The sequence below is a fragment of the Trichechus manatus genome, unplaced genomic scaffold (genome assembly GCF_000243295.1).
Source record: "Trichechus manatus latirostris isolate Lorelei unplaced genomic scaffold, TriManLat1.0 scaffold00054, whole genome shotgun sequence".
Classification (NCBI taxonomy): domain Eukaryota; kingdom Metazoa; phylum Chordata; class Mammalia; order Sirenia; family Trichechidae; genus Trichechus; species Trichechus manatus.
The window spans coordinates 2,807,376-2,834,781 of NW_004443990.1; the positions used below are offsets into that span (position 1 = coordinate 2,807,376).

Consider the following 27,406-nt stretch of genomic DNA (forward strand, 5'->3'; position numbering starts at 1 on the left):
TCTGGAGGGCATTTTCCTGAGTGAAATAAGTCAATCACAAAAGGGCAAATACTGTACGAGGCCACTATTATAAAAACTCAAGAAAAGTTTACACACAGAAACAATCTTTGATGGTTGAGAGAGGGGAGGGTTAAGGAGCGGAAATCATTAACAAAATAGTATACAAGTGTTAACTTTGGTGAAGAGAAGGACAGTGCACAATGTAGGGAAAGTCAGCACATCTTTACCAAGGCAAAGTCATAGAAGCTTCACAGACACATCCAAACACCCTGAGGGACTGAGTTACTAGGGCAGAGGTCTGGGACCATGGTCACAGGGATCATCTAGGCCAAATGGCACAATGAAGTTAAATGTATTAAAGATAGATCTACTGGTCCCATCCTGTCCGGAGCAAAGTAGAATGAAGAAAACCAAAGACACAAGGGAGATACTAGTCCAAAGGACTAATGGACCACAAGTACCACAGCCTCCACCATCCTGAGCCCAGAAGAACTAGATGGTGTCCAGCTACCACCACCAACCATTCTGACAGGGATCATAATAGAGGGTCCTGGACAGACCGGGAGAAAAGTGTAGAACAAAATTCAAATTCATGGGGGAAAAAAAAAAAAAAAAATCAGACTTACTGATATGACGGAGACTAGAAGAACCCTTGAGAATATGGACCCCAGAAACCCTTTTAACTCAGAACTGAAGACACTCCAGAAGTTCACCCTTCAGCCAAAGATTAGAAAGGTCTATAAAACAAATAATAACAAACGTGAGGAACATGCTTCTTAGTTCAATCATGTATATGAGACCAAATGGCAACACCTGCCCAAAAGAAATGACGAGAAGGCAGGAAGGGACAGGAAAAATGGATGGATGGAAACAGGAGATTGGGATGTGGAAGGGAAAGGTGTTGACACGCTGCAGGGATTACAACCAATGTTACAAAACAATTTGTGCATAAATTGTTGAAAGAGAAACTAATCGGCTCTATAAAGTTTCACCTAAAGCGCGTACAAAAAAAAAAAGTCAGATTAATAGTTGCCCAGACAGCAGATTGAGAAAATCAATTAATTTGTCAGTTATATATTCCTTTAATCAAAGTCTTTATTATGAGGAATACAGGAGCTATTCAATACAATGTACTAAAATAGATTTACAATAAATCCTCCCATTCTGCCAACTATTGAAAACATATATATATAATTGTTATATGTATACCACTTTGAAAGTCAATAAAATTATGAAAAATATTTTCACAGACCTTCTTTCTTAGCCACAGATTATTTTTTACCTTAACTAATATGTTAGCTGTACGTTTTATGTAGATGTCTTTTATTCCTAGTTTGCTGAGAGTTTTTATCATGAATAAATGTTGAATTTTGTCAAAATCATTTTTTGCACTGATTGATAAGATCCTGTACAGGCATACCTCATTTTATTGTGGTTTACTTCATTGTGCTTTGCAGATATTGCGTATTTTATAAATTGAAGATTTGTGGCAATTCTGCGTTGCCCAAGTCTATTGGTGCCATTTCTCCAACAGCATGTGCTCACTTCACGCCTCTGTGTCACATTTTGGTAATTCTTGCAATATTTCAAATTTTTCCGTATTACTATATCTGTTATGGTAATCTGTGATTAGTGATCTTTGATGTTACTATTGTAATTGTTTTTGGGCGTTACAAACTGTGCCCATATAAGATGGCGAACTTAATCGATAAATGTTGTGTGTGTTGTGACTGCTCCACCGATCAGCTGTTTCCCCATCTCTCTCCCTCTCCTCGGGCCTCCCTATTCCCTGAGACAGGATAGTATTGAAATCAGGCCAATTACTAACTCACCCATCCCGCCCCCCACACACACAACGGCCTCTAAGTGTTCAAGTGAAAGGAAGAGTCGCGCATCTCTCACTTTTAATTGAAAGCTAGAAATGATTAAGCTTAGTGAGGAAGACACATTGAAAGCCAAGATAGGTCGAAAGCTAGGCCTCTTGCGCCAAACAGTTAGCCAAGTTGTGAATGCAAAGGAAAAGTTCTTGAAGGAATTAAAAGTGCTACTCCAGCGAACACACGAATGATAAGAAAGCGAAACAGCCTTACTGGCTGACAGAGGTGAGGAAGCTGCAGAAATAAAATCTGAAGTTAGCAGAGGTTGGTTCATGAGGTTTAAGGAGAGACACCATCTCCATAACATCAAAGTGCAAGCTGAAGCAGCAACTGCTGATGTAGAAGCTGTAGCCAGATATCCAGAAGATCTAGCTAATTGATGAAGGTAGCTACACTAAACAACAGAATTTCAAGGTAGCTGAAACAGCCGTATATTGGAGGAAGATGCCATCCAGGATTTTATAGCTAGAGAGAAGTCACTGCCTGGCTTCAAAGTTTCAAAGGACAGGCCAACTCTTGTTAGGGGCTAATGCAGCTGGTGACTTTAAGTTGAAACCAATGCTCATTTACCATTCCCAAAATCATACGGCACTTTAGAATTATGCTAAATCTATTCTGCCTGTGCTCTATAAATGGAACAGTACAGCCTGGATGACAGCACATCTGTTAACAACATGGTTTACTAAAAATTTAAGCCCACCATTGAGTGCTCAGATAAAAATATTCCTTTCAAAATATTACTGCTCATTTACAGTCCACCTGGTCACCCAAGAGCTCTGATGGAGATGCACAAGGAGATTAATGTTGTTTTCATGCCTGCTAACACAACATCTGCTCTGCAGCTCATGGATCAAGGAGTAATTTTGACTTTCAAGTCCTATTATTTAAGAAATACATTTCATAAGGCCATAGGTGCCATAGACAGTGATTCCTCTGATGGATTTGGGCAAAGTAAATTGAAAACCTTCTGGAAAGGATTCACCATTCTGGATGCCATTAAGAACACTCGTGATTAATGGGAGGAGGTCCAAGTATCAACATTAACAGGAGTTTGGAAGAAGACTCCAGTGGAGGAAGTAACTGCAGATATGGTGGAAAGAGTAAGAGAACCAGAATTAGAAGTGGAGTCTGAAGATGTAACTGAATTGCTGTAATCTCATGATAAAACTTTAATGGATGAAGAGATGTTTCTTATCGAAGAGCAAAGAAAGTGGTTTCTTGAGATGGGATCTACTCCTGGTGAAGATGCTGTGAACACTGTTGAAATGACAACAAAGCATTTAGAATATTACATAAATTTAGCTGATAAAGCAGAGGCAGGGTTTCAGAGGATTTACTCCAATTTTGAAAGAAGCTCTATGGTAGGTAAAATGCTATCAAACAGCATTGCATGCTACAGAGAAATCTTTTATGAAAGGAAGAGTCGATCAATGCATCAAATTCCATCACTGTGCTGTTTTAAGAAATTGCCATAGCCACTCTACCCTGCAGCAACCACCACTTTGATCAGTCAGCAGCCATCAACATGGAGCGAAAATCCTTCACAAGCAAAAAGATTACGACTCACTGAAGGCTCAGAAGATGGTTAGCGTGTTTAGAAATAAAGTATTTTTTAACTGAGGTATGTGCGTTTTTTTTTGTAAAACATAATGCTACTGCACTTAATAGACTACAGTACAGTGTAAACATAACTTTTATATGCAATGGGAAACCAAAAAATTCATGTAACTCACTTTACCGAACCCGCAATATCGCTGAGGTATGCCTATAGTTTTTCTTCTTTTTGCATTCCTAGGCTAAACCAATGACAGGTCACGGTACCTCATTCTTTTTTATAGATTGATTTTAATAAATAGTTTTATTTTAAAATGATTATTAAAAAAATTAAGTCTACAGTTCAGTGATTTTTAGTATATTTACAAGGTTTTGCAAACTACATCACTACTTGCAGAACATTTTCATCACCTCCCCCCAAAAGACCTATACCTATTAGAAAACTTCCCATTAATCCCTCCTCACAATCCCTAGCAACCACTAATTTACTTTTTGTCTCTACAGAATTAATTATTCTGGACATATCATATAAATAGAATTATACATGAGGTCTATTGTGTCCGCCTTTCTTCACTTAGCATGATGTTTTTAAGGTTCACCCATACTGTATCATTACCAGCATTCATTCCTTTTTATAGCTGAATAATATTACATGGAGAACATTTTGTGTATTTATTCACAAGCTGATGTGCATTTGGGTTGTTTCCACTTTTCACCAATTTTGAATAACGCTGCTGTGCATTTGTGTGTAAGTTTTTATATGAACACGTTTTTAATCCTCTTTCCACCTAGGGGTGGAATTGCTAGGCCCTGTGGTGGCACAGTGGTTAAGAGCTCAGCTGCTAACCAAAAAGTCAGCAGTTCGAATCCACCAGCCGCTCCTTAGAAACACTGTGGGGCAGGTCTACTCTGTTCTATAGGGTCACTATGTGTCAGCATCGACTCAATGGCAGTGGTTTTTTGTTTTTTTTTTTAAATGGTAACTATAGGGTTGCTATGAGTTGGAACTGACTCAACAGCAATGGTTTTTGGTTTTGGGAAGGTATGGTAACTAGATGTTTACCTTTTTGAGGAACTGCAAAATGTTTTCCAAAGTAGCTGCACAATTTTACTTTCCCATCAGCTATGTATGAGGATTCCAATTTCTTTATATCCTCACAAACGCTTGTAACTGTTGTCTTTTCTATTATATCCAGCCTAGGCAGTATGAGGAGTCTCTGGGTAGTGCAAACAGCTAATGTTCTTGGTTACTAATCAAAAGGTTGCAGGTTTGTGTCACCCAGAGGGATCTCGGAAGAAAGGCCTGGTGATCTACTTCCAAAAAATCAGCCACTGAAAACCCTATAAAGCACAGTTTTACTTTGACACATGTGGGGTAGCCATGACTCAGAGTCAATTCAGTGGCAACTGGTTTTGGTATATATTTATATAATTATTTTCCTTTTTTTTCTGATAATAGCCATCCTAGTGTGTATAAAGTGGTATCTCATTATGGTCTCCATTTGCATTTTCCTGATGGCTAATGACATCGAGCATCTTTTCACATGCTTATAGCCATTGGTATATCTTCTTTGGAAAGGGTCTATATTAGTTCTTACATTTAGGTCATTGATTCATTTTAATTTTCCTATATGGTTTGAGGTTCAACTTCATTCGTTTGCATGCGGAGATTTAGTTCTTCCAGCACCATTCACTGAAGAGACTATTCTTTTCCCAATGAATGGACATGACACCCTTCTTGAAAATTAATTAACCATAGATGTATGGGTTTATTTCTGGACTCTCAGTTCTATTCCAGTGATCCATGTGGTCTATTCTTTAAACAGTACCAGACTGTTTTGATTACTGTAGCTTTATAGTAATTGGGATTGACTTTTTCATTTATGGAAAAAAAAAAGCCTGTTGGAATTTTGATAGACATTGCATTGAATCTATAGATTACTTTGGATAGTACTGATCTCCTAACAATATTAAGCTGTCCAATCCATGGACATGAGATGTCTTTCCATTTATTTTGGCCTATTTTGACTTCTTTCAGCAAAGTTTTGCCCTTTAGTGAACTTTTTATTTCAGTTACTGTACTTTTCAACTCCAGAATTTCTATTTGCTGCTGCTACTTCTCCTTTCTTTAATAAATTCTACCTTTTATTTTTCTATTTTGTAAGACATTATTCTCTTGCTTCCTTTTAGTTCTTCAGATATGGTTTCCTTAGTTTTCTGAACATATTTACTACATTGTTATTGTTAGGCACCATTGAGTTGGTTCAGACTCATAGTGACCCTACGTACAACGAACAAAACACTGCCCAGTCCTGTGCCGTCCTCACAATTGTTGCTGTGTTTGAGCCCACTGTTGTAGGTACTATGTCAGTTCATCTTGTTGAGGGTCTTCCTCTTTTTCGTTGACACTCCACTCCACCCAGCATGATGTCCTTCTCAGGGACTGGTCACTTCTGATAACATGTCCAAAGTATGTGAGATGAAGTCTCGCCATGCTTACTTCTAAGGGGCGTGCTGGCTGTACTTCTTCCGAGACAGATTTGTTCATTCTTCTGGCAGTCCATGGTATATTCAATATTCTTCGCCAACACCATAATTCAAAGGCATCGGTTCTTCTTCAGTCTTCCTTATTCATCGTCCAGCTTTCGCATGCATATGAGGTGATTAAAAACACCATGGCCTGGGTCAGGTGCACCTTAGTCCTCTAAGTGACATCTTTGCTTTTTAACACTTTTTTAAAGAGATCTTTTACACCAGATTTGTCCATGTGTTTTCTTGACTGATGCTTCCATGGGGATTGATTGTGGAGCAAAGTAAAATGAAATCCTTGACAATTTCAATCCTTTCTCTGTTTATCATGGTGTATTTTCTTGGTCCAGTTGTGCAGATTTTTGTTTTCTTTATGTTGAGGTGTAATCCATACTGAAGGCTGTAGTCTTTGCTCTTCAGTGTGCTTCAATGTCCTCTTCACTTTAAGCAAGCAAAGTTGTGTCATCTGCATATTGCAGGTTAATGAGTCTTCCTCCAATTCTGATGCCAACTTCTTCTTCATAAAGTTCAGCTTCTCTGATTATTTGCTCAGCATACATATTGAATAAGTATGGTGAAAAGATACAACCCAGACACACAACTTTCCTGATTTTAAACCACACAGTATCCCCTTGTTCTCTTTGAATGATTGCCTCTTGGTGTATGTACAGGTTCCGCATGACCAAATTAATTGTTCCAGAATTCCCATTCCTTACAATGTTATCCGTAACTTGTTTTAATCCACACAGTTGAATTCCTTTGCGTAGTCAATAAAACACAGGTAAACATCTTTCTAGTATTTTCTGCTTTTGGCCAAGATTCATCACACACCAGCAATGCTATCCCTCGTTCCACGTCCTCTTCTGAACCCAGTTTGAATTTTTGGCAGTTCCCTGTTGATGTCTGCTGCAACCACTTTTGAATTATCTTCAGCAAAATTTTACTTGCATGTGATATTAATGGTATTGTTCAATAATTTCCACATTCTGTTGGATCACCTTTCTTTAGAATGGGCACAAATATGATCTCTTCCAGTCGGCTGGTCAGGTAGCTGTCTTCCAAATTTCGTGGCATAGACAACTGAGCATTTCCAGCATTGCATCTGTTTGTTGAAACATCTCAGTTGGCATTCTGTCAATTCCAGGAATCTTGTTTTTTTTCCAATTCCTTCAGTGCAGCTTGGACTTTCTTCCTTCAGTATCATTGGTTCTTGATCATATGCTACCTCCTGAAATGGCTGAACATCGACTAATTCCTTTTGGTACAACGACTCTGTGTATTCCTTCCATCTTCTTTTGATGCTTCCTGCGTCATTCAATATTTTGCCCATTAAAAAAAACAAAAACCAAACCCATTGCCGTCGAGTTGATTCAGACTCATAGCGACCCTATTGCACAGAGTAGAACTTCCCCATAGAGTTGACCCATAGAACTACGCCTAGTGGATTTGAACTGCCGACCTTTTCGTTAGCCGTAGCACTTAACCACTATGCCACCAGGGCTTCTATTTTGCCCATAGAATCCTTCAATATTGCAAATCGAGGCTTGAATTTTTTCTTCAGTTTTTTCAGCTTGAGAAATGCCAACCAAAACCCTTATGGTTTTCTAACTCCAGGTCTTTGCACATTTCATTATAATTTACTCTGTCTTCTTGAGCTGTCCTTTAAATCCTCTGTTCAGCTCTTTTATGTGATCATTTCTTCAGTTCACTTTAACTGCTCTATGTTTAAGAGCAAGTTTCAAAGTCTCTTCCGACATCCATTTTGGTGTTTTCTTCCTTCCTATTTATTTAATAGCCTCTTGCTTTCTTCGTATGATGTGCTTGATGTCATCACACAACTCATCTAGTCTTTGGTCATTACTGTGCAGTGCGTCAAATCTATTCTTGAGATGGTCTCTAAATTCATGTGGGATATACTCAAGGTTGTACTTTGGCTCTCGTGGACTTGTTTTAATTTCTTTTTTCAGTTTCAACTTGAATTTGCATATGAGCAATTGATGGTCTGTTCCGCAGCTGGCCCCTGGCCTTGTTCTGACTGATGTTATCAAGCTTCTCCATTGTCTCTTTCCACAGATGTAGTCGGTATGATTCCTGTGTATTCCATCTGGCTAGGTCCATGTGAATAGTCGCTGTTTATGTTTAAAAAAGGTATTTGCAATGAATTAAGTCATTGGTCTTGCAAAATTCTATCGTAAGATCTCCAGTGTCATTTCTAAGGCTGTATTTTCCAAATACCAATTCTTTTTTGTTTCCAACTTTTTCATTCCAATCACCAGTAATTATCTATAGATCTTGACTGCATGTTCAATCAATTTCAGACTGCAGAAGTTGGTAAAAATCTTCAATTGCTTCATCTTTGGCATTAGTAATTGGTGCCTAAATTTGAGTATTACTCGTATTAACTGGTCTTCCTTGTAGGTATATGGATGTTATCTGATCACTGACAGCACTGTACATCAGGATAGATTTTGAAATGTTCTTTTTGATGATGAATGCAACACCACTTCTCTTCAATTTGTTATTCCTGGCATAAGAGACCATATGATTGTCCAATTCAAAATGGCCAATACCAGTCCATTTCAGCTCACTAATGCCTAGGATGGAGCCCTGGTGGCGTAGTAGTTAAGAGCTACAGCTGCTAACCAAAAGGTCAGCAGTTCGAATCTACCAGCTGCTCCTTGGAAACCGTATGTGGCAGTTCTACTCTGTCCTACAGGGTCGCTTAGAGTTGAAATTAACTTGACTGCAACTTTTTTTTTTTTTTTTAATGCCTAGGATATTGATGTTTATGCACTCCATTTCATTTTTGACGACTTCCAGTTTTCCTAGATTCGTACTTCATACATTCCATGTTCCAGTTATTAATGGATGTTTGCAGCTGTTTCTTCTCATTCTGAGTCATGCCACATCAGGAAATGCAAGTCTTGAAAGCTTTACTCCATCCACGTCATTAAGGTCAACTCTACTTTGAGGAGGCAGCTCTGCCCCAGTCATATTTTGAGAGTCCTGGTGGCACAGTGGTTAAGAGCTCGGCTGCTAACAAAAAGATTGGCAGTTGGAATCCACCAGTCGTTCCTTGGAAACCCTATGGGGCACTTCTACTCTTTTCTATAGTGTTGCTATGAGTCGGAATGAACTCGACGGCAACGGGTTCGGTTTGGTTTTTTTTGCCAACTTGAGGGGCTCACCTTCTGGCATTATATCAGACAATGTTCTGCCGCTATTCATAAGGTTTTCACTGGCCAATTTTTTTTAGAAGTAGATCGCCAGGTCCTTCTTCCTCATCTTAGAATGGAAGCTCCACTGAAACCTGTCTACCATGGATAACCCTGCTAGTATTAGAAATACTAGTGGCATAGCTTCCAGCATCAGAGCAACATGCAAGCCACCACATTATGACAAACCGATTGACGAGTGGTGGATATTTAAAAATATATTTAAAATAGCTGATTTAAAGTCTTTGTGTATTAAATAAATGCATTAAACCAACGTCTGGGACACCTCGGGGACAGTTTTCTATTGATTGCTCTTTCTCCCTATGTACGGGTCATACTTTCTTTACATATGTATTTTTTTTTTTTTGTTATTGAAAACTGCGCATGTGTATAAAACCATTTTATTGTGTTTTAGGTGAAAGTTTACAGTGCAAGTTAGTTTCTCATTCAAAAATTTACACACAAGTTGTTTTGTGACATTGGTTGCAATCCCTGCAAATGTGTCAGCACTCTTCCGCCTTTCCCTTTCCACCTCAGGGTCTCTGTGTCCATTCTTCCCGTTTTCCTGTCCCTTCCTGCCTTCTCATCTTTGCTTTTGAGCAGGTGTTGCCCATTTGGTCTCATATACTTGACTGAACTAAGAAACATGTTCCTCACGTGTGTTGTTTGTTTTATAGCCTGTCTAATCTTTGGCTGAAAGGTAGGCTTTGGGAGTGGCTTCCCTTTTGAGTTACGGAGTGTCCGAGGTCCATAGCCTCAGGGGTCCCTCCAGTCTCTGTCAGACCAGTAAGTCTGGTGTTTTTTGGTGAATTTGAATTTTGTTCTACATTTCTCTCTCGCTCTTTCTAGGACCCTCTACTGTGAACCCTGTCAGAGTGGTCGGAGGTGGGAGCCAGGCACCATCTGGTTCTTCTGGACTCAGGCCGGTGGAGGCCATCGTTCACGTGGCCCATTAGTTCTTTGCACTAATATTTTCCTTGTGTCCGCGGTTTTCTTCATTATCCTTTGCTCAGAATGTGATGGGACCAATAGCTGTATTTTAGATGGCAGCTCGCAAGCTTTTAAGACCCTAGGCGTTACTCACCAAAGTAGGATGGAGAACATTTTCTTTATAAACTGTGTTATGCCAATTGACCTAGATGTCCTCTGAGACAATGGTCCCCAGCCCTCAGCCCCAGTAACTCAGTCCTTCAAGGTGTTTGGGTGTGTCTAGGAAGCTTTTATGGCTTTACCTTGGTCAAGCTGTGCTGACTTTCCCTATATTGTGTACTGTCTTTCCCTTCACCAAAGTTAACACTGTCTACTATCTAGTTAGTGATTTCTCTTCCCCACCTCTTCCCTCCTTGATCACCATGAAAAAATTTTTTTTGTATGTGCGTGTGTGTGTGTGTAAAGCTTTTCTTGTTTTTTTTTTTTTTTTTTTTAATAATAGTGATCTCGTACAATATTTGTCCTTTTGTGACTGACTTATTTCCCTCAGCATAATGCCCTCCAGATTCATGCATGTTGTGAGACGGAAAACTGGACATTTTAAAGAATACAATGTGGCAACTCTGGAAATCAGATTTTTCCTCTCCTCAAGGTTTTGCTGTTGCTGTTTGTTGTTATTTGTTTAATGGCTTTTCTGAAATAATTCTGGAAAGTCTGTATTCTTTTTTGTGTGTAGTCATTTAAGTCTCATCCAGGTTAGCTTAGTGATCAGCTGTCTTAGTCATCTAGTGCTGCTATAAAAGAAACAGCACAAGTGGATGGCTTTAACAAAGAGAAATTTATTTTCTCACAGTCTAGCAGGCTAGAAGTCAAAATTCAGGGTGTCAACTCCAGGGGAAGGCTTTCTCTGTCAGCTCTGGAGGAAGGTCCGTGTCATCAATCTTCCCTTGGTTTGGGAACATCTCAGCGCAGGAACATCAGGTCCAACGGACGCGCTCTGCTCCTGGTGATGCTTTCTTAGTGGTATGAGGTCCCCGTGTCTCTCTGCTTGCTTCTCTCTTTTATATCTCAAAAGAGATTGGCTTAAGACACTATCTAATCTTGTAGATCTCATCAATATAACTGCCACCAATCCATCTCATTACATCGTAGTGATAGGATTTACAACACGTAGGGAAATCACATAAGATGACAAAATGGTAGACAATCGTACAATACGGGGAATCATGACCCAGCCAAGTCGACAGATGGTCTTGGGGGACACAATTCAATCCATGACATCAGCTAATAGTTGGACTGAGATTTCCTTAAATATGTTGAACCAGTAAGTCTCCCTTTCTTTGCTGAGGGTTTCTGTGTTTGTGTGTTGTGAGATACCTTCAACCCTCTACCAGGCAGGTAACAACTCAGCTTTATTCTTCACTTCCTGCTTGTGCAGAGCCTCAAGGTCAACCAGAGATGAGAGCTTAGGACCTTCTGAAGTCTTTCCTCAGTATGATCACATCCTTGGTCATATAGTCCTATGCATGTGAGTAGCCCACTAGATTCCCAGGTATATGTCTGATCTTTTCTAACCCCCTATGGACATCTCATTTCCCAGCTTTTCCTTTTAAGCTTTTTGGTTAGCTTACTTTGCCCCAACTGTCATCCACTATCTCAGGCAGCCGTGAAGTTAAACAGCTGTTGGTGAGCTCCAAGTCAGGTCAAATAAAGATAGTCTCGCAAATGGGGTCTTCCAGGGAATGAGCATACAGGTTAATAATGACAATTTTCTAAGAATGTGCTCCAACCTCATTTTGCCTCTTCCAGTGACTGCCAGGTTGCTGGCTTTCACCATGATAGCAGGCTGTTGGGTTTTAAGGCTCCTTGAACCTGAAGAGAGAAGGATGGAAATAGGGCAAGTTGACATGCCACAAAGCTCGCTGTTCTGAGATTCAGCTCCTTTTCTTGAATAAATGCTTCCTAGAATGTTGTAAGTCTTTGATTAATTTTCAGAGTTTTGAGAAAGTTGATTCTCACAATTTTGCCCGTTTTCTCATTGATTTTGAGAAGAGAATTTTTGGAGGTCCTTTACTCTGCTATTTTCTCTGATTTCACCCAATTTGCTAATCTGTTGAGGGTATTTTCACCATGTTCACGAGGGATATTAGTCTGTAGTTTCCATTTTTTGTGCCATCTTTTTCTAGTTTTGGTAACAGGATAATGCTGGGCTCATAAAATGATTTGGAAGGGTACCATCTTCTTCTATTTTCTGGAAGAGATCATGTAGGACTGGTATTATTTCTTTAAATATTTGGAAATATTTGCCAATAAAATCATCTGGGACTGAAGTTTTTTTCTTCTGAAGGTTTTTAACCATGGATTCAATTTCTTTAATAGATACAGGGCTTTTCAGTTTATCTACTTCCATCTTGGGTCAGTTTTGGTAGTTTGTGGGTTTTGAGGAATTTGTCCATTTCATCTAAGTTGTCAAAATTATGTGTGTAGTTTTTCACAGTATTCCTATACTATCCTTTAAATGTCTACAGGGTATGTAGTAATATCACCCATTATTCTTGATATTTCATTTTTTCTATTTGCCGTGTTTATTTTCCTCTTCTTTTTCTAGCTTCTTAATGTAGAAGCTTAGATTATTAATTTTGGACCTTTCTTCTTTTCTAATATAAGCATTTAATGATATAAATTTCCCTCTGAGCACTGCATTAGCTTCAGTATACAAATTTTGGTATGTTGTATTTTTCATTTCATATAGTTCAAAATATTTTATAATTTTCCTTGAGACTTCCTGTTTGACCTATGGGTGATTTAAAAGTATGTTGCTTAATTTCCAAGTATTTGGAATTTTTTCTGTTATCTGTTATTGACTTCTAGTTTGTTAATTCTATGATGGTCAGAGAAAATACTTAGTATGATTTCATATTTAAAAAAAAAACTTAGAGTTTGTTTTATAACCTAGGATATGGTCTATTTTGGTAAATGTTGCATGTGTACTTGAAAAGAATGTTTATTCTGCTATTGTTAGATGGAGTGCTTTGTAATGTTAACTCAGTACAACTGGTTGATAATGTTGTTCAAGTCTTCTATATCTCTATTGGTTTTCTGTCTACCAGTTCTAACTATTACTGAGATTTTTTACTGAGGAGTGTTGAAGTCTTCAACTATAATTGTAGCTTTGTCTGTTACTCTCTTCAGATTTGTCTGTTTTTACTTCATTTATTTTGAAGCTGTTTTAGGTGTATACAAATTTAGGATTATGATCTCTTCTTGGTGAACTGAACTTTCGTCATTTTGTAATTTCTCCTTTATCCCTAATAATTTTCTTTGCTCTGAATTCTACATTGTCTGATATTAATATAGCTACTCCAGACAGTCTGATGGCATTTCAAATTCTAGTCTTCCTCAGTCTGCCTCCTACTATTTGTTTTTCACAGTCCTCAAAGAGCTGCTCCATCCATTTGGTCTACGTTTTATATATTTATTAATGGAAGGGACAGTATGGAGTGTGCTTACTCCATTTTACCTGGAATTGAAACCCCAGACTATTTTTGAAAAGTTAATTTTAGCTTTTTAAATCTTAATTGGCATCAGTAATACACGTTTAAAAGTCAAACAGAAAAAAAAAAGTCAAACAGTATTACAATACTCTTAACGAAAAACAGAACTTTTTCCACGCCATCTCCAATTCCCATTTGTCAGAAGCAATTACTTTGAAATATTTTAGGTAGTTCTTCTGATTATTTACCTCCTTATTTCTAAATAACATTTATATAACTACTACTTCTTTTTCAACTTTAGAAAGTATGTATTGATTCCATCCTATGGAAGATGTTTATTTTTCTTATTCCACTGATACTTCATCATTCCCTTAATCCTCATAACACAGTTATACCACAGTCTTTCCGTAACTGAATATTCAGTGGAATACCTTTTACAGCTGAGCCATGTAGTGTACTATGCTTAAATTTTCTTTCTTGTACAAGGTCCCCTCCCCACTCCCAGAGTTAATAACTGTCTCTCTCTCTCTTTTTCCATTTGCTTAATTTTCTATCATTAACTCCTCCCCCAACTTTGCTAAAGTATAAAAATTCCTCTTAATATAGTTAAACCCTCCATCCTCTGGAACCAATCTGAACTAACAACTCTCTAGGCCTTCTGCATAGCTTTCATCTCAGAACTTCCCTTCCCAATTGTTTTGGAAAATCTCTTTACCTCTTCTGGTTTGGAACCCCAGTTTCCTGCATCCTTGATATTTCTCTTTCCTAATTTACTCTTATTTTGATGAGAAAATTAGCATCTTGAAAAAGTGTGCATTAGAAGCAAATGTTTTAAGTCCTTGCATACTGAAAGGCTTTATTCTGTTATATAGTTTAATTGATAGTTTGGCTTGTAGAGAACTCAGATTGCAAGTCAAAAATTTCCCTCAAAATTTGAAGACAATTCTCAATTATCTTCTAGCTTCCACGGTTGCTTTTGAGAAGTCTGATGTCATTCTGATTCCCTATGTTTTGTATGAGACCTATTTTTCTCTCTGGAAGATTTTAAGACCTCTTCTGTATTCCAGGTATCATGAAACTGTACAGTGAGGTGTCTTGTAGCTTTCCCCCCTTTACCTGTGCCTGGGTGAGCCCTTTCAATCAGGAAATTATGATTCAATTCTGAAAATATTTGATTTGGGAAATTTCAATTTTGTCTTCCAAACCCAATTCTGTATTTAAAAATAATGTTAATTTCTAAGAGATTTTTCCTATTCTCTGTTCTTGTTTCATAGAGGCAATATCTTACTTCTCTGTAGCTATTATTGATAACTTTTAAAAAACTTTTCTATACCAGGAGTTGGCAAACTACAGCTCACAGGGCAAATCCAGCCAGTATCTTGTTTTCATATGGCCTATAAGGTAGAAATAGTACTTACATTTTTAAAGCATTAAAGAAAAAACAGAGATGGCAATTGGCCTGCCAAGTTTAAAATATATACTGGCTGGCCCTTTACAGAAAAAGTTTTCCAATCCCTGTTGTATTCTACTGCATTGTTTCTGTTTCCTTGGAGCCCTCCCACCCCTTCTTGTTTTGTTTATATCGTTTTATTATTAAGTCTCTGTCTCTCATGTTAGAGACTTTCTTTGTCTATCTGGTAGAGATGCTTTGCACTCATTTAAGAGTAAGCCACTAAAATGCTGACTGACAGCTCTGTATGTACGGGTGGGGCACAAAACCTGTAGGCTTCAATGTAGGGTAATCTGGTGGGAACAAGGCAACTTTATTACTACTTGTAGGCCGTTACTCTTGGGGTGGTCAGTTTCTCTAGAGAGGAATACTATACTTTCCAGCCTTGGAAATAATAAGACTGATTGTCAGCCTACTCAGAGCTGAGGGAAAAAAAAGGGGATGGGGGTCCTCACATTCAGTATGTAGACTTTTCTTAATCCCCATCCTTAACACATCCTTAGCTGTGACTGGTATGGAAGAATACAGAGCCTCTCTGGTTTATCCTCTCTAGAGGGTAGGCCTGGGTGGGGAGGGAGCTTCTAACAGCTGAAACTAACTTGCAACAAATCCTCCTTTTTTAAAGGAGGTTGACACTTACCTTCACTGACACTTTTAGAGTGCCCTCAAGTCCTAAAATCTTCCAGGCATGAATCTGAGGTTCTTGTTGCTTTTACCACTACAGATTTAAATATCAGCTTTCTCTTGCCTGCTAAGTCATTCTGCTTTCTAGCTTTAAAAAATTTGTTGACATCTTGTTTCCTATTGTCTCCTTTCTCATTCTTTTTAACTTTATAGGTTTGATATTTTTATTCCTTTACTGCCATAGGATTTTGAGAGGGGGTAGAGATCAACATAAATGTTAGATTTTTTCACAGAGACTTTAAAAATCTAAATTTTATATGATATCCTTTTTTCATATTATATCAAAGTAATGTGTAGGTTCCAAGGCATCTGTTTATAAAATTGGGCAGGGTAGGAAGTAGATGGATACTGCTAACATTACACAACAGTGTTGAAAAGCAATGGAGTCAGGGTCCCACTCTATTTTGGTTCCACTTTGGTTATGTTTAAAGTGGCCTATGGCAGAAGAACATTTCAGCTAACAAAACACTTCAGAGAAAAAGGTTTCACCTTCTCTTTTTTTCCATTGTTTTCATACTGCCTTGCTCATATAAATTATGTCCACCTGAGACAAAGATTATACTTTTAGTAAAGCACACCAGTTAGGAAATTCATAGTGCAGTTTGTAACCTGGTCACAAAACCATCTGGTATATTCCCGAAGGCTGTTATTACATTTCATAGGCTTATATTACTTCAAATACTCTTAGCAGTCCAATATGGCCTTGGAAAAAAAAGATAAAAATTTTTAAAACTCTATTTGTTTCTCACTTTAGACCTTTTAGATATATTCCTTATAAGAGCGACTCAGAGTATAATCAGCTTTTCTGACAATCAACCCATATTATGAGTTTTACCAAACGATGTAAAATATTTGATTTTTAAGAAGATATGTTCTTTCATAACAAGTTCCTGCATGTTGATATTGTTTCCCTGAAAATCAGTAAAATGACAGCTGGGCTCTCCATTTCTTTTTTAATTAATAAAATATTAAAAGCATAGTATTACATGTCAATATAACAAACACATAGCTTTATTAAATTCTAGACAAGCATGTTTTGAAGCTCTCTGGGCAATGTGGGATACTGAAAAAAAGCACTAAATTTGGCATTTTCACTAGTTGTACAAGCATTTAATTGAGCACCTATGTTCCAAGCACTGTTGGTTGTTGAGAATGCAAAAATGCATAATCCATGTTTAGAGAGGGAGACAGATGTACAAACAGATTATTATGATACAATGAGATATTAATGTATTACATGTTATGGGTTTACTAAGGAGGAAGTAAATAACTCTAGATAGAGAAATAAATAAAGTCCTCAAAAAGGACATGATCTTCACTAGGCTTTGATTGGTAAATTTGCCAAATGAAGTGTAAGGGAACATATGTGCAAAAGCAGAGGGTAATGAAAGGATATGGTATGTTTAAAGGATGGTGAGAAATGTAGTGGACAGAAGTTAGGATGTAAGGATGAAAACGCAGGTCTTGAGGATTTAGAATTAGGTGGGAAGGGAGCCCTGGTGGCGCAGTGGTTAAGAGCTCGGCTGCTAACCAAAAGGTTGGCAGTTCGAATCCACCAGCACCTCCTTGGAAACCCTATGAGGCAGTTATACTCTGTCCTATAGGGTCGCTATGAGTCAGAATCAGCTTGATGGCAATGGGTTTGGGATTTTTGGCAAGATGGGAAGGTCCATTTAGCAACTATGTGACCTTACACAAGTAATTTAATCTCTCTCAATCTGTTTTTTTTTTAATTAACATTATCAGGTAAAACATGGAGTACCAACATGCCTTGCTATTGGAAGAGATCAATGGAAAATTCAAATGAAATAATACATGTGAAAAAGGTTTATAAATGGCAAAGTAGGTTACAAATGTATCTTTTGCTTTGAATGTTTCTTAAATTTTAAGTCATGGCTTAAAGGAAAAAAATAAATAAACTGAGGTAAGAATATTTATTTCCTTGAAGCTGAGTACAGTGATTAAAAGTGAAGAATTTCAAATATATATTCAATCTTTCCTGAAGATTACTGGATGAATACTAAAATTAAAAACAAATAAACCGGTCAATCAGCAGAGAGAGACAATGTAAGCAGATGAAATGCTTGAAGAAAAATTTGCAATGTGACTTGATGCCAAGTAACAATGAGACTTCTAGGCAGAAAAGGGCAGTAGGGTATCAACAGATTAACCATAGAACTGAATCACTCAGTTTGAAGAAAAAGACTTGCAGAATAACACACTGAAATAAAGACCAACAGAAATGGGAATATAAGTGGGTGAAGTGTTCTGGGACTTAAATTCAGCCATTGCAGTTGCATGTCATCAGGTATATGCATATCTGAATTTAAATGCGATCTGGTCTGCTTCAGTGCAAATGGGCTAATTTGAGTACCCAAGATACTTGAGAAAAACCTAAATTCCAGGTTTGGTTAGGTCAGATTATGGTTAGCTGGGGATCTTCTGGCTGAACTGCAAATATGTCAAATGGTCATGTTTTTATGATTTACTTTCAACCTGTGCTGTTTTATTTGCATTATCTGAATCTCTCATAGTTTCACTGGGAAAAATTATTACAGTGTTAAACTAATTATAATTTCATAAATAGAGATTATATTAGTTTACACAAAATATAATTATAACGGTGTTTAAATAAAATGGATGTTGACGTCCTACAATACAAAATTATGGTATAAATGGTGATTGAGCACAAATCTTAATGGTACAGAATCCTTAGATAATGGGGTATTATAATTCAATTTTTGTTTTAGTTGGTGTTAAATCTTTAGTGCCATGACTATGGTTTGTTGTAACCTTTCTTTAATGATTTGCTAAAATGCTTTACTACCCATTTCTATTTTTTAAATAACTATTATTTTATATTTACTTTCTTTATAATTATTCAGTATTCTTCCATTTCAATGTTATCCATCAACAATGATCATTATACAGTAAAGTAAATGTAGAAGGCTTAAGATAGTGTGGAATGTACATTGTTATATAATCTTAGAAATGATATTAAAATGAATATGACTTTTTTTCATGTCATCTGTCTTCTTGACATAGAAGCAGAATAAGAAACTATGCAACCATAAGACCTCACTGGGCAGTATAACAGATTTGGTGTTTGTATTTTGTACAAGTAATTTAACAGCTACAAGGATTCCACTCAACTTCAGTGACTGCAAGTTCATTTTGCAAATAGAATACCTCCTCACACTGGCTGATATATCATTTTTGTTCCCTTTTTACCTATAAAATCATCATTTGGGTCTTGATGTTCACAAGACAGAACTTTTATGGTTTGGTGGTGAGCTTCCCTTAACAATCATTTACTGAGCATGTTTGTGCGCCATTTATTGTTTGACCCATCATAAAACTTCTTTAAGCCTTCACAAATTTGAAATTTTCTTTTGAGTCTGATTTATTCTATTTACTCTTTCCAACTTTCATTTGTGACATCTATCATTGAAAACATACCAGTTCTTAGCGTTCCAGTTAAGTAAAGTTTTACCAAATATATCATAAAGAGCAGAGTAGCAAGACTAGCTCCACATACAATACTGGTCACACATAATATTACAATAACATATTAATTTCACTCCACTTACCTGCCCAGGGCCTGGTTTAAGGCCCTGTATGCTTGAATTTCATACCACTGACGACCAGGTAAAAGACCTCTCAATTTTGAATGCTGGTCATTGTACTGACGCTTTAGCTCAACCTAATAATTTAAAAATATATAAAAAATATAGTAGATGATTAGTCTTAAAGTCCATATTAACTGCTAACATTTTGAATATCACTTTATTAGGGTAGATAGACAGCTGCTATTGAGTTGACTCTGACTCATGGCAACCTTATGTTCAACAAAACAAAATGTTGCCTAGTACTATGTCATCCTCACAATTGCTGGCACGTTCAAGTCCATTGTTGTGGCTATTGTGCCAATCCTTCTCAACAAGGGACACTCTTACCTTCACTAGACTTCTATTTCACCAAATATCCTCCAGCAATTGATCCTTCCTGATAATATGTCCAAAGCAAGTGAATCAGACAATGTTCTGCTGTGATTCGTAAGGTTTTTATTGGCTAATTTTCAGAAGCAGATAGACAGGCCTTTCTTCCTAATCTGCCTTAGTCTGGAAGTTCTGCTATAACCTGTCCACCATGGGTGATCCTGCTGGTATTTGAAATGTCAGTGGCACAGCTTCCAGCATCACAGCAACACACAAGTCACCACAGTATGACAAACTGACAGACACCAAAATCAAGCGGCAGTTTATTAGGATAGAGAGATTTTGTTTTTCAGTACTGAATTTTTTTCACCTCATTTAAAACATTTTTTAAAACTTCTTACATTTCCTAAATTCCCTCATGCATATTAAGTAATTAGCTGTGTGATGATTTCAATCAGTTATATTCAGATATAATTTACATACAAATTCCCAAATTTTTAGTGTGTAAATAGATGACTTTTGACAAATGTATAGTCACATCAACAACACCACAGTCATAAAACAGAACCTTTTCATTACCCCAGAAAGTTACCTCTTGTCCCTCTGCAGCCAGTCCCCTTCCCCCACTGCCAGCCTGGGCAACCACTGATCTGCTTTCTGTCACTATAGTTGTGCCTTTTCTAGAATTTCATGTAAATGTTATCATATAGTATATAATATCTTGTGCCTGTCTTCTTTCATTTACTATAATGTTTTTGAAATCTATCCATGGTCAGCCATTTCAGGAAGTAGCATGTGATCAAGAACCAAAGGTACTGAAGGAAAGGGTTCAAGTTGCACTGAAAGCACTGGTGAAAAACAAGTCTCCATGAATTGATGGAACACCAATTGAGATGTTTCAACAAACAGATGCAGCACTGGAAGCACTTATTTATCTAGGCCAAGAAATTTGGAGACAGCTACCTGGCTAACTGACTAGAAGAGATCCATATTTGTACCCATTCCCAAGAAAGGATATCCAACACAATGTGGAAACTATTGAACAATATCATTAATATCGCACATAAGTAAAATTTTGCTGAAGCTCATTCAAAAGCAGTTGCAGCAGACATCAACAGGGAACTGCCAGAAATTCAAGCCAGATTCAGAAGAGGATGCAGAACAAGGGATACCATAGGGATCCTGGCTAAAAGCAGAGAATACCAGAAAGATGTTTGCCTGTGTTTTATTGACTATGCAAAGGCATTCAACTGTGTGGATCGTAACAAGTTATGGATAACAGTACGATGAATGGGAAATCTAGAACACTTAATTGTGCTCATGTGGAACCTGTACTTAGACCAAGAGGCAGTTGTCTGAACAGAACAAGTGGATACTGTATGGTTTAAAGTCAAGAAAGGTGTGCGTCAGGGTTGTGTCCTTTCACCATACTTATTCAATACATATGCTGAGCAAATCATCTGAGAAGTTGGACTATTTGAAGAAGAACGTGGCACCAGGATTAGAGGAAGACTCATTAACAACCTGTGATATGCAGATGACACAATCTTGCTTGCTGAAAGTGAAGAGGACTTGAAGCACTTATTGATGATCAAAGACCACAGCCTTCAGTGTGGATTACACCTCCACATAAAGAAAACAAAAATCCTCACAACTGGACCAATAATCAACATCATGATAAATGGGGAAAATACTGAAGTTGTAAAGGATTTCATTTTACTTGGATCCACAATCAACATCCATGGACGCAGCAGTCAAAAATCAAATGACGCACTGCACTGGGCAAATGTGCTTCAAAAGATCTCTTAAAAGTGTTAAAAAGCAAAGACGCCACTTTAAGAACTAAGGTGTGCCAGACCCAAGCAACGGTGTTTTCAATCACCCACATGCATGCAAAAGCTGGACAATGAATAAGGAAGACCAAAGAAGAATTGATGCCTTTGAATTATGGTGTTGGTGAAGAATATTGAATACACCACTGGTTGTGAGAAGAACGAACAAATCTGCCTTGGAAGAAGCGCAGCCAGAATGTTCCTTAGGAGCAAGGATGGCGAGACTTTGTGTCACATACTTTGGACATGTTATCAGAAGTGATCAGTCCCTGGAGAAGGACATCATGCTTAGTAAAGTAGAGGGTCAGCAAAAAAGAGGAAGACTCTCAAGATGGATTGACACAGTGGCTGCTAACAATGGACTCAGGCCTAACAACGATTGTGAGGATGGCACAGGACTGGGTAATATTTTGTTCTGTTGTACACAGGGTCACTATGAGTCAGAACCAGCTCGATGACACCTAACAACAACAGAATAATCTTAAGTCTAGAGCTAATTTATCCCCACTACAAAGGTGGTACTCCTCTGATGACTGTATCCAATGTCCCATGTATTATAACATCTCTTTACTCTGGCTGGTGGGAACAGAAACGATTCCCAGCCCTTTGTGAACTCAAGGAGTTGTTCTGCCTACTCCTTTTCCTGGCCTTGGGTAGTTTCTTCTCATGCCTGGGCCAATCTGGACTTTTATCCCTGTGCAGCTCCATTCCCTCTGGCACTCTGCTCTGCAAATTCTAGCTGCTTTGGCCTCCCTGAATTCTTATCTCTGTCTCCTCAACTCAGTGAGACCTGTTTGGGTTTCCTCTCCCTGCACTGTAGCCTGATATCTGCCTCCAGGCAATAATCTGGTGCAAATGTAGGGGTCACTTTGTTTCCTTCCTCTCAAGGATCTCAGTCCTGTTCTATTAGTCAATGTCTGAAAACCACTGTTTCATAATTTCACCCAGTTTCCTAGTTCAAGTTTTATTTCATCAGACTAAGGAACACACTTTATAGCCTACAGGGTGCAGCAATGGGCCAAGAAATATCACATTAAATGGACATACCATGTTGCATACCACCCTCAGAGTAATGATCTGACAGAGAATTGGAATGGGCAATTGAAACATTTGTTATCTAAAACAGGGAAAGATAAAAGCATGAAGGGCTGGCTCACACGCCTTCATGAGTGTGTGCTCACACTCAACATGAGGGGAACAAAGGGAGGATCACCACTGGATAAATTCCTATGCTTCCCTGGGGGATCTGGGGAGAGGGGCTGTGGAGGATGCTGGTGCCACTGTACAGTTCTTCCCCACATCACCTAAAATTGCTTTTTTCCTGCTGGATGCTGTGGTTCCAGGACTAGGGATGCAGCTGCAGGTGCCAAAAGTAGGGGTGATCCCTAAGCAAGAGACTGTAACTATATCCCTGAACACGTATGTCAGAATTCCCAAGGACCTGAGGGGATGGACTGTATCTTCCCCTCATCTGGCAAAATTGGGGTTGACAGTGAATACTGCTGTACTGCCTAGTGAGCAAGATAGCCCACTAGTATTATACCTATGTAGCCCTACCCAACAGGAATCGGAGTGCACTGAAGCGGAAGCACTTGCTAGACCGGTCTTGCTACCAGCAATCTGGACTAGCATAGCAGCTGAATCTAATGTCCCTTCCCAAGGTGCAAAAGTCAGGGTAAAAATAAATGACAAATGGAAGGAAGGAGAAATAATAGCTGAAGGTAAAGGAATGAATTAAATGGGTTATGCAGTAGGGGGAACCTAACATTATGCTGTTACCTCAAGAGAGACTCAGAGCAAGGGAGTTAAATTTTATCGGAGGCCAGAAAAGGTAAAGACAAGACAAATTTTTGGAGAACCTGACCAAATCAGATGGACACCTGCAGCAGACGTGAATGGCTAGTATCTGAGTAACTTCACCCTTAGGACTCTTTTGCCCTACCGAAGGACTAATCGTTAATGACTGTTTTGGACTGGTAAAATGATTGGGAGAGGGAAGTTAATCTGTCAAGTCTGAAAGCGTCAATAGCTAGAAGAACTAAGGGGTGGCCTGTGGTATAATGAATTACTTCTAGCCATTGTCTTTGTAACTCAAACACAATGATTGACAGGGACTATGCAAATAAGGTATGTGGAACACGTGATGGCTGAGGTTATGTGTCAACTTGGCTGGGCCATGATTCTCAATATTGTATGGTTGTCTTCCATTTTATGTGTTGTGCATCCTGACCTCTACATGTTGATGAGGCAGGATTGGTGTGGGGTACAACCAGGGTCACAGCCTTGCAGGAGGGCATAACTCAAGTCCCACCCTTACTCAAGTTATGCCCTTCCCTGGGGTTTGGCCTGCATCTAAGACTTATGTGTGGATGACCTGCTGGGACTTTCCCTCTCTGCATCTGGATCCTGTGTCCGGTTCATGATCAACTGACCTCTAGTTCTTGGGACTTGGGCCACAGGTCTATCATTTGACCTGATTAGCCAGCTTCCGCAGCCTTGTGAGCCAGCAGCCTGTGGTCTGAACTGCTGGTTTGGGTTTGTCAGCCCCTACAGCCACGTGGGTTGGGAGATACCTACCACTGATCTACGGCTTTGGGACTTGCCAGCCTCCACAACCATGTGAGCCATTTCCTTTATACTGTTCATGGGTTCTGTGAGGCATTGCAGTGAATTATGGAACTCAGAGACGAGGGGGAGAGGAATAGTTGATGTTAGAGATGACGGAGTAGTACAGCAGTTTGGAAAAGTTGGACATTTGGGACATCTTTAACCTCTGCCTCATAGAAACCAGCTTTGTGCTGATCCTTATAAAAGTAATTATTTGTTTAGTTGGTTTAGACGGTAAATCTGGTCTTTGATACTCCCTTTATACTGAATTTTATTTTTTTAAAGTTTTATTATGGAAAATTTTATAGAAACACAAACAGAGAATATGTTTTAATGTACCTCCACTACCCAAATATCATCAATATTTTGCCAATCTTTTTAAATATCTACCCCTGCTCATGTATTCTTGTACGAATATATGTGTTAGGGAGAAGGAACACTGGAGCATTTTAAAGCAAATTGCATAGAGTGTCTTATAACATAGAACCATTCAAATTTTTTCAGCTATAAATTAGAGACATTCCATGTTATAAAGGATCTTATTAAATATTGGAAAAATTCCTTCGAGAACAGAGGTTCAAGCTCAAGTCCATTTTATTTATATTGATATAGAAAGATAACAAAATATATTAAATGAAAACAGCAAGCTGAAGAATAACGCTCATAGAATAATTTAAATCAGACTGTGGAATTTAAAAGGCCACAAAGCTCACTTAGACTCATATTGCACTAAGAGAGTGACTGAAGAATATTTTCAAAATGATCAAAATAGAGAATTAAAAACAACACAGAAACTCAATGAAACCAACAATCGGTTCTTTGAAAAGATCAACAAAATTGACAAGCCTTTAACTACATTGACTTTTAAAAAATGAGAGAGAGAGAGGACTCAAATTACTAAAATCAGACATGAGAGTGGGAACATCACCACTGCTTTTACTGAAATAAAAAGGATTATAAGAGAATAATATGAACAGTTGTACTCTAACCAACTGGACAACCTAGATAAAATGAACAAACTCCTAGAAACATTCAAACTACCAAAACTGACCCAAGAAGAAATAGAAAATCTAACTAGACCTATAATAAGTAAGAAGACTGAATCAGAAATTTTTAACAACTCCCCATAAAGACAAGCCTGGAACCATATGGCTTTACTGGTGAATTCTACCAAATATTTAAAGCGGAATTAACACCAATCCTTTTCAAACTCTTCCAAGAAATAGAAGAGGAGGAAAGGTTTCCTAATTCATTCTATGAGGCCTACATTAACTTGATACCAAAGCCAGACAAATATATGACAAAATAAATACACCAATATCCCTTATGTATACAGATGCAAAAATTGTCAACAAAATACTAGCAAACCAAATTCAGTAGCATATTAAAAGGGTTATACACTATGACCAGGTGGGATTTATCCCAGGAATGCAAGGGTAGTTCAACATATGAGAATCAATCAGTGTAATACACCATACTAATAGAATGATGGGGAAAAAAACCAAAAATATGATCATCTCAATGAAGAAAAAGCACTCAATTGATCAGAAAAAAAGGTTTTAGTGACAAAACTCAACACCCTTCCGTAATATAAACACCCAATAAATTAGGAATAGAAGGAAATTTACTCAACATGATGAAGGCCATATATTAAAAAACCACAGCTAACATCATACTCAATGCATAAAGACTGAAAGATTTTCCCCTAAGATCAGAAACAAGACAAGGTTACCCACATTTACTATTTTTAGTCAACATAGTACGATTGTGAGGATGGCACAGGACTGGGCAATGTTTCATTCCATTGAATATAGGGTTGCTAAGAGTCAGAACCAACTTGACAGCACCTAACAACAACAACAGTCAACACAGTACTAAAAGTTCTAGCCAAAGCAATTAGACAAGAAAAAAAGGCTCTCAAATCAGAAAGGAAGAAGTAAAATTATCTCTGCTTGCAGATGACATGATCTTATATGTAGAAAACCTAAAGAATACACACACACACACACACACAAACCTGTTAGAGCAATAAATTCAGCAAAGTTGTAGGATATAAAGTCAAGACACAAAAATCTGTTGTACTTCTATACACCAGCAATGAGCAAATTGAAAAAAAATTTATAAAAGCAATTCCATTTACAAAAGCATACAAAAGAATAAAATGATAAATTTTATGTTACGTATATTTTCCCACAATAAAAAGTCATATATCTGAAAGAAATGAAGAGAAAAAAAATGAGGTAAGAGAATAATCTAATTAAATTAAGTAAAAACTGGCTCTCAAATTCAATGACAGCAATTTATCCACACAAAACAAACTGCTGGTGTTGGAAACTCACAGAAATGGACTATGATTCGTAGCAACTAGTTAATCCAATATGATACAGTAGGAATTGCTCTCTTCAGTTAGTCACATTTAAAAAATAATCCCTATATAGCATTTCTGGACACGTTTATCGAAAAGCTTATTTTTGTAGTACATATTCCAAGGAGCAGGATAGCTGGATCATATGGTATTTCTATTTCTAGCTTTTTAAGGAAGTGCCAAATTGATTTCCAAAGTGGTTGGACCATTTTACATTGCCACCAACAGTGTATAAGTGTTCCAGTCTCTCCACAACCTCTCCAGTATTTATTATTTTGTGTTTTTTGGATTAATGCTAGCCTTGTTGAGGTGAGATGATATCTCATTGTAGTTTTGATCTGCATTTCTCTAATGGCTAATGATCGTATTTCTTCATGTGTCTGTTAGCCGCCTGAATATCTGCTTTGGCGAAGTGCCTGTTCATATCCTTTGCCCATTTTTTAATTGGGTTATTTGTCTTTTTGTTGTTGAGGTTTTGCAGTATCCTGTAGATTTTAGAGATCAGACGCTGATTGGATTTGTCATAGCCAAAATTTTTTCCCATTCTGTAGGCTGTCTTTTTACTGTTTCGGTGAAGTCTTTTGATGAGCGAAAGTGTTTGATTTTTAGGAGCTCCCAGTTATCTAGTCTCTCTTCTGATGCTTGGGCATCATTACTTATGGTTTGTATTGTGTTTATGCCATCTATTAGGGCTTCTAGCATTGTCCCTACTTTTTCTTCAATGATCTTTATCATGTTTGATTTTATATTTAAGTCTTTGATCCATTTTGAGTTAGTTTTTGTGCATGGTGTGAGGTACAGGTCTTGTTTCCGTTTTTTGCAGATGGATATCTAGTTAAGCCAGCACCATTTGTTAAAGAGACTGTCTTTTCCCCAATTAACGGACTTTGGGCCTTTGTCAAATATCAGCTGCTCATAGGTGGATGAATTT

At 37.8% G+C, this 27,406-nt stretch overlaps 1 protein-coding gene across 4 annotated transcripts in view; it reads right to left on the reverse strand.

Annotated features, from left to right (window-relative positions):
• The window catches only part of BRIP1 (BRCA1 interacting helicase 1), a 202,974-nt gene that overhangs the window by 14,906 nt on the left and 160,662 nt on the right, over positions 1-27,406 (reverse strand). For all 4 annotated transcript variants that reach the window (XM_023732687.1, XM_023732689.1, XM_023732688.1 and 1 more), the window contains one exon: positions 19,324-19,436. In XM_023732687.1, coding sequence (XP_023588455.1) covers positions 19,324-19,436 — 113 coding nt within the window. The remainder of the gene's footprint in view (positions 1-19,323; positions 19,437-27,406) is intronic.